This window comes from Mesoplodon bidens (assembly GCF_964165515.1).
Source record: "Mesoplodon bidens genome assembly, chromosome: 1".
Taxonomy (NCBI): domain Eukaryota; kingdom Metazoa; phylum Chordata; class Mammalia; order Artiodactyla; family Ziphiidae; genus Mesoplodon; species Mesoplodon bidens.
This window is the reverse complement of record NC_138176.1, coordinates 110,231,959-110,240,572: the sequence shown is the minus strand read 5'-3', so window position 1 is coordinate 110,240,572 and position 8,614 is coordinate 110,231,959. Positions and strand designations below refer to the sequence as shown.

The following is an 8,614-nucleotide window of genomic DNA, read 5'->3' as shown; positions in this document are numbered from 1 at the left end:
ATAATATTAACAACACTCTGTATCAAAAAAATTGAAAAAGACAAAATGGACTAATCCTGTGAAAAATGTAATTTATCAAAACTCACCATTAAGAAATGATGAAAACTCATATAGCCCTACACAATTAAAGAAACTGAATAATTTTTTTAAAAGTCTTCCCATAAGCAAAATACCAGGCAATTTCAAGCAAAATTTCAAGGAAACAATAAATCCACTGTTTAAAAAACATTAAAATATTATTATAGAGATACAATTCACATAACATGAAGTTCACCATCTTAAAGTGCACAATTCAGTGGGTTTTAGTATATTCACAAGGTTGCACAGTCCCACTAATTCCAGAACACTTCCATCACCTCATCAAGAAACCCCATTGTTAGTCACTCCAAACCCCTCAAGCACCCCAATGCCACCAATATTTCATATCAATACATAATATGCGGCCTTCTGTATCTAGTTTCTTTCACTTAGCATAGTTTTCTAGGCTCATCCATGATGCAAGTACCAGCATTTAATTTTTTATGGCCGAATAATATTTCATTGCAGGGGTGTAACACACCTTGTTTATCCATTCATCAGCTGATGGACATTTGCGTTGTTTCCACTTCTTGGCTATTATAAATAATGCTGTTGGAAACATTCATGCACAAGTCTCCCTCTCCTTCTGTTTTTTTCTCTCCCTCCCTCCCTCTTCTTCCTTCCTTCCTTTCATTATATAAAAGATATAGATATAAAATTTATATATATAGTGGGTGTAGAGTGGTACTTCGTGATTTTGATTTGCATTTCCCTAATGGCTAATGATGTTTAACACCTTTTCGTGTGCTTATTGGTCATTTGCGTGTCATTTTTACAAAACTGTCTATTCAAATCCTTTGCCTACTGTTAAATTGGGTTGTCTCTTTACTGTTAAGTTGTAAGAAGAGTTCCTTTTATATTTTAGATACATGTATCTATTATCATTATCAGATTATGATCTGCAAATATTTTCTCCCATTCAGTGGGTTGCCTTTTCACTTTCTTGATAGTGTCCTTTGATGCACAAGTTTTTAATTTTGATGGAAGTTTCAATTTATTTTTTTCTTTGGATGCTTGTGCTTTTGATGTTATACCTAAGAAACAACTGCCTAATCTATGGTCAAGAAAATGTACACCTGTTTCTAAGGATTTTATAGTTTTAGCTCATATTTGTCTTCACTCCATTTTAAATTAATTTTTGTATATGATTTGAAGGGTCTAACTTCATTCTTTTCATGTGGACACTCAGCTGTCCCAGCACCATTTGTTCAAGACTATTCTTTCCCCATTGAATGGTCTTGGCACCTCTGTCAAAAATCAATTGACCTGTCCAAACCCATAGAATGTCCAAACCCATAGATTCCATGAACACAGGATGCCTTTTTCTTCTGCAACATTTTACAGCTTTCAGTGTACAATTTGCACTTCTTAGGGTAAGTTTATTTCTGTATATTTCATTCATTGTAATGCTATTGTAAATGCAATTATTGCCTTGATTTTGATTTTTAATTGCTAGTGTAGAGAAACAGAACTGATTTTTATGTATTGATCTTGTATCCTGCAACCTTGCTTAACTCATTAATTAGTACTAATAGTTTGGGGGGTTTTGAGGGTTCTTTATAGAGGTTTTCTATATATAAGATCATGTTATCTCCACATAGAGACAGTTTTACGTCTTTCTTTCCAATCTGGAGGCCCTCTGTTTCTTTTTCTTGCTTAATTGCCTTAGCTAGAACCTCCAGTACAATGTTGGACATCCTTGTCTTGTTCCTGATCTTAGAGGGAAAGCTTTCCGTTCTTTCACCATTAAGTACAATGTTGTGTGCTTTTCGAATACCCTTTACCAGGATGAGAAATTTCGCTTCTACTCTAAGTTCGAGTGTTTATGTCATGAAAGGGTGTTGGATTTTGTCAAGTGACTTTTCTGTTTCTATTGAGATAAACCATGTTTTTTTCCTCTTCAAGATGCTATTAATATCGTGTATTACACTTAATTTTCATGTTGAACCAACCTTGCATTCCTGAGATGAAATTCCATGGTGTTGGTCATGGTGTACAATCATTTTTTATTTGTGACTGAATTTGGTTTCCTAGTATATTGAGGATCTATATTCATGAAGGACACTGGTCTGTAGTTCTGTCTGGCTTTGGTATGACAATGATACTGGCCTCATAAAATGAGTTAGAAACTGTTCCCTACGTTTTTGGAAAGAACTTGAGGACTGGTGTTAATCTTTATGTTTGGTAGAACTTAACAGTGAAGCCATTTGGTCCTGGGCTTTTCTTCACTGGGAGTTTTATTAGTAACCTTACCTCTTTGCTATAGTTCTATTTAGATTTTCAGTGTCTTCCTGAGTCAGTTTTGCGAGTTCCTAGGAATTTGTCCATTTATCTAGGTTATGTAATTTTAGAATACAATTGTTCATAGCGTTCCCTTATAAACTTTCTGTTTCTGTAAGGTTAGTGGTAATGTCTCCTCTTTAACTCCTGATCTCAGTAATTTGAGTCTTCTCCTTGGTTGGTTTAGCCAAAGGTTTTGTTAATCTTGTTCATCTTTTCCAAAACCAACTGATATTCTCCACTGTCCGATATTCTCTATTGTTTTCCTATTCTGTTTCATTTATGTCTGCTCTAATCTTTATTTCCTTTCTTCTGCTTGCTTTGTGGTTTGCTTTGCTATTCTTTTTCTAGTTTCTTAAGACAGAAGTTTAGGTTATTGATTTGATATCATACTTTTTAAATGCAGGGATTTAAAGCTACAAAGTTCCCTCTGAGCACTGCTTCTGCTGAACACCATAAGTTGTATACTGCATTTTTTTCATTCTTCTCAAAATATTTTCTAATTTCCCTGTGATTTCATCTTTGACCCACTATTTAGGGGTATGTTGCTTCATTTATCTTCCCAATTTACTTCTACTATTAATTTCTAACTTCATTCCATTGTGGTCAGAGAACATACTTTGTATAATTTCAATCTTTTTAATTGCACTGAGACTTGTTCTGTGGCCTGACATTTTGTGGATAATGTTCCACACACACTTGAGAAAAATATATCTTCTCTTGTTGGCATGAGTGTTCTATATATGGGTGTTAGGTCTAATTGGATGATAGTGTTGTTCAAGTCCTCTATTTCCTTACTGATCTGTCTTGTTCTTCCATCCATTATAGGAAGTCGGGTATTAAATTATCCAACTATTACTACTGAATTGTCTATTTCTCCCTTCAGTTATCTCAGATTTTGCTTCATGTATTTTGGGGCTCTGTTGTTTTATAAATCAATATACATTATTTGTAATTGCTATGCATTCTCAATGGATTGAGCCTTTACCATTACATGTTGTTCTTTGTCTCTAGCCAAAAGAAAAAGAAGGTCTTGATGTCTATTTGTTTAGCTCTCTTGGTTACTGTTTGCATGGAATGTCTTTTCCCATTCTTTTAATCTATTTGTGTCTGTGAATCTAAAGTGAGTCTTTCGCAGACAGCAAAGAGTTTGGATTAAGTTTTTAAATCCATTCCACCAATCCCTCATTTAAATAACACCTTTCTTTGAGCACCTTCAAAAAGCCCTAGGGCTCTGCAATGTGTATGGTGGAAAAAACACTGATTTCATATACGCAGCAATTACTTATGAAGGAAATAACCCAATTTTATTTTAGAATTTCTCAGGAACTTGCCATGTTACCTAGAACCAGTTTCTTTTTATAATAAAGATGAAAAACATCACCACAGGTGACGATATGAGAGCAACCATTTTAAAACTGAGACATTCAGGATATATTTAGAGATCCTCTACCATCCTGGTCTAACACCCACTGTATTAATATAACATGCAATGCAGAAATGTATCAATAGGCCGGCACCAATCCACCTGTAGCAGATACTGCTGACTGCGGACCTAAAGGCCATTTCCCCTTCCCCTAAGATGGCAACACCTTAATTCGGTTTCTTGTGTTCGCTCTTCTCTCAGATAAAGGGCACCTTGATCTATCAAGGTGATCTCATCCTCCTTTCCACTAGCTGGTTTTGAGGGACTGGAAAGTTACCCAGTCTAGGTCAATGAGATGTGAAAAGATGTCTTTTCTGAAACTCTCCCTACTTCTGGACCCATTTTAAGAAATCATAAATCTCCACATTAAGCAAGTCTATATCAAGTTTCCTGTTTAGGCTAAAAAGTCTGTAACAGTTTGATTAAGTATTTCTCAATTGATCAAAAAAAAAGCTTAACTTTTGTATTTTAATATTTTATTCAAAGAGTTCAGTTTTAAACATCTGTAAGACATTCATCAATCCATTATTACTTTACTTTTAACATTATAAATTTAACTTCAAGTGGCAGAGGAAACAAAAATATGTAATAAAACTATATTTCAGCTGTATATCTTCGAGTAGGGAAACCGAAAAAACTTACTACCACCAAAACAAAGAAACAAAGAAACAAAGAAACAAACCTAATCTATTAGGCATGTATATATTTTATTTTCCTTTAGGTGATCATTTTTGGAAAATTACCCTTTCCAAGAATAAGCCCTTGCAAACAGAGCTGCTAATCTTTCCAAAAATAAAATCCAGTATCTAGGTTCTCAAAACTCACAAAACCAAATGGAAATGTCTAGTTGTCAGCCAACAGTGCCATGCTCAAGTCAGTTTCACACCACAGTGAATGGTATAACTATTTTCAGTAGGCAAATTCCTAATATAACTAATTCCTAATATTCCTAAAATAACTAATTTCAGTATGCAAATTCCAATTCTAAATATTAATAGTGAGACTACTTCTACTACTAAGGGATACTACTTGCTATTCCCAACTGTGTTGACAACTGTCTTATTGCTGAATTGTATGTGATGAATCTTCTTTGGCAACTTTTCATACTATGCATTAACACAACTGGACAACTATAAAGATTTGGATTAACTTAATACTTCAGAATTTTCAAAACTTCATTATAATTATTTAGATGTAATTTCTGATAGATGTTAGAATAGGAAAGTCTCCAAACATGCCTAATGAATTATAATGACAACAACAACAAAAACTGCTAAATAATCACTACCTTTTCAGTTGTATGTGCAAGTATATAATTCAACTCAAACATCAGTGAAAATATTACAGTGTTAGTGCCAATTCTCTATCAGACTTTCTGTGATAAAGGACAAAAATTAAATGTAGAAACTAACATCTGGGTACCTGTCAATTTTTCTGGAAGGCTGTTTCATATGGATTCAAAATGACCTAAAATTAGCCAGAATATAACATGAATTCTCACTACAATATCTCATAAAGTATACTGGTAATGTGATTTTAAATTCTTGGTCTATGGATTAAGCCTATTTTGGAGGCTTGGCACAATATTATCCAGAAATTTAAACAGGAAGCTCAAGTCCAGATGTATAACTAAATATATATTTTTAAAAATCACCAACTTAAACTATAAATGTCTTCCACTAAATATTACCACTCCAAAATTCACACACACTAAATTAAAACAGGTACGGCAGAAAGTGCACTCTGAAGCATGTTCACATTTACAAAGATAAATGATGAGGTTTAGCCAGCAAAAAGTCAAACAGGCACATAAGCAAACATTTGTATGCAAATTTTCACGAGTAAGATATAAGAAATGATTCGTTTCAGTAATTTTATGTACAGCTTGTATACAATTTAAAACAAGTACAACTGAAAACATCTCTAAAGCCACAATAAAGTCAAATGATATACTAAATAACAGTCTTACAAATTGGTCTCTCTTAGGAGTTCTTAAGAGAAAGAAAACTGAGTAATGTTACTCTAAGAAATGCCCTCTTCTTGATCAATCATTTCTGTTTTAACTGAAAAGACATCTGCCAGCATATGTTTTGGAATTTCTGAACCTCTGACTTTCAAGGCATAACAAGCATTCTCCACTTTGGCCAGACTTTGTTTCAAAGTATACAGCTTCTTAGAAACCTCATAAGGTCCAGTATTGCCAATGAATGAAAACCCATCATAAACCTGACGTAAAAACTGGCTCACTTCAAAGGGGGTGTCAATGTCCCCATTCCCGACACTGTTAATACACATTCGCATCAACTCCCCAGTTAAATCAGCCACTCCCAGAAGGTAATCAACAGGCGTGATTTTCAGTCTCCAGGTACTGCATTGCTTATCCTGTGCATCAGAAGAGGGCTGGTTAAAAAAAAAAAAAAAAAAAGAACACACACACAAAGAAAATACACTGTGAAAAAGAGTGACTATGCATGTATCTCATATAGGAACAAAATCAACAGCAGGTCAATCATACTAATCTTCTCTAAATAAAATGATCCGTTTTGTTAAACGACCATTCGAGACGTTACAAGACGAATTCATGCCCTCAGTAGGGAGCTGAACTTATGACTTCAAGATAATTTTGACATCTAATATTGTATCATCATAAAATCAACTATTTCCAACTTCACTTGACATACAAGATAAAATCAAAACATTCTTAAACAAGGCCTACTGACTTTACTGCAAGACAATGACTTACTTATTTAAATGACAAATCATAAACGCCCTCCAGGTTCAGGATCCAGTCATGTTTTCCTCAATCACTTAGTCCCTTTCTGGCCTCTCTTCTGTCCCCCCTCGGCACTAGCCATCAGGATTTATTACTCTCTCACTACATCTGCCTCGGTTCCTTTAGGCTCCTGTTTTTCTACTGCACCTGCCCAGCAAAAACACAACCCTAAATCAGTATTAAAAATCTACTCTTGATAGTGCTTTATTCAAGTGGCTGAGTACCACTGGGCTAAAAAATAACACTCACAACTGTAGAGCGCTTGTACCACTACAAATTACTCACCAGTCCTTTTGCTTATTGCTTAGATGGTTGTCTCCAGTCTCTTCAAACACTACGCCAAACCTTCACCACTCTCCTCAGCCCTTACTCAATCCCAAACCTCTTCACTCTCAGTAAACAATCTTGCCTACTTTCACTGGCCTGGTTATCTGCCAGACCACCTGGCACAAGCTCTCTCAATTACCTTATCCTTAAAAAACAAACAAAAAAACTTATTTATGTCCACATCCATCTTTACCTTCTATCCTCCAGTCTCAGATGATGAGTTGTCCCTCCTCTTGTTTGAGGTTAACTCTTCCAAATGACCTTGACCCATCTCCTCCCACCTCTTCCAGGACCTTGCTTCATAAGGTGTATGCCCTTGGGCAAGTTATTTCATCTAAACCTCAGTTTCCTCATCTGTAAAATGGGATAACAGTACCTACCTCAGAGGTTTATTTTAAGGATGAGATAACATTTACCAAGTTCTTGGCATAATGCCCAACACAAAGTAAATACTCAATAAATGTTAGCTGCTATCACCATTACCATCACCATGTCAGTCTCCTCTCTCCACATCAATTTCTCTCTCTATTGGATTCTGTCTAAAAGAGGCAATGTCTAAATTGTTATTAAAAGTCTGTATGACACTTAGCTAGGTGGGGTGCAATTATATTGGAGGACATTTTAGGTAGAGGGAACTGCAAAGGCGTGCAGGTGAGAATCGAGCTGTATGTTTAAGGAACTAGTGAGGTATTTCTTTTGAGTAAAATTTAAAGTAAGAAGTAGTACAGGATGAGTCTAGAAAGATAGAGCGAGGGGACAAAGTCACATTAAGAAATTAGAACTTTACCTATAGGTAACAGAGTCGTTGAGAATTAAGCAAGGAAATGACAGAGTCAAATTTAGGTTTTATTAAGATGACTCTGGTTGCTCTGTATCCAGCACATGAATCCTAGCAATGTTGGACTCTTCAGAGACCATCTGTTCCACCCTTCTCAATGTAGAGTATAAGAATGAGGTCCAAGAAACACTGTAGGCAATATAACTAGTTAATGGTAGAACTGGGTAAGTATACAAAGTCAGCTTCCCAATTATTCTGACATAATTCCCAATTATCCTGACCTGCTATGTGTTGTTTCTATTAACTGTTAAGAGAACTGGCATCTTTTTGGAAAGGACAGACTGTGGGTGGTGAGGGTAGAGGAGGTGGGGAGGCGGCCGGCATTTTCATAAAGTCATTTATAAAAGTAACTTTTGCTTAAGAAAACATTAATGTTCTTTGTTTCTCTCATTAGACAGAAGGAGTTCCCTGATTATAAACTAAGAAGTTGATTTTGAAGAAAAAACTGTGTTAAAAAACGAACAAATTTCAACTAATTGTCAAGGAAATAAATTCTGCTTTACCGATAATACATATTAGAAACTAGGGAAAAGAAAATTACTTAAAAAACAGTTTTTTGGGCTTCCCTGGTGGCGCAGTGGTTGAGAGTCCGCCTGCTGATGCAGGGGACACGGGTTCGTGCCCCAGTCCGGGAGGATCCCACGTGCCGCAGAGCGGCTGGGCCCGTGAGCCATGGCTGCTGAGCCTGCGCGTCTGGAGCCTGTGCTCTGCAAGGGGAGAGGCCACAACGGTGAGAGGCCCGTGTACCGCAAAAAAAAAAAAAAAAAGGCAGTTTTTCAAGATGGACCTGAAGTATTTAGGGGTAAAACATCGTGGCATCCATAGTTTAGCAAAAAACATTTAGATGAAGCAAATATGGCAAAATGTTAATTACTGAATCCAGGTAGTGGGT

The 8,614-nt window shown here is 35.8% G+C and overlaps 1 protein-coding gene across 2 annotated transcripts in view; it reads right to left on the bottom strand.

Moving 5' to 3' along the window:
- Positions 1-4,474: 4,474 nt before the first annotated feature.
- The window catches only part of TSNAX (translin associated factor X), a 33,705-nt gene continuing 29,565 nt past the window's right edge, over positions 4,475-8,614 (bottom strand). For both annotated transcript variants that reach the window (XM_081249329.1, XM_081249330.1), the window contains exon 6: positions 4,475-6,184. In XM_081249329.1, the coding sequence (XP_081105455.1) occupies positions 5,807-6,184 (378 nt within the window). In that variant the 3' untranslated portion in view covers positions 4,475-5,806. The remainder of the gene's footprint in view (positions 6,185-8,614) is intronic.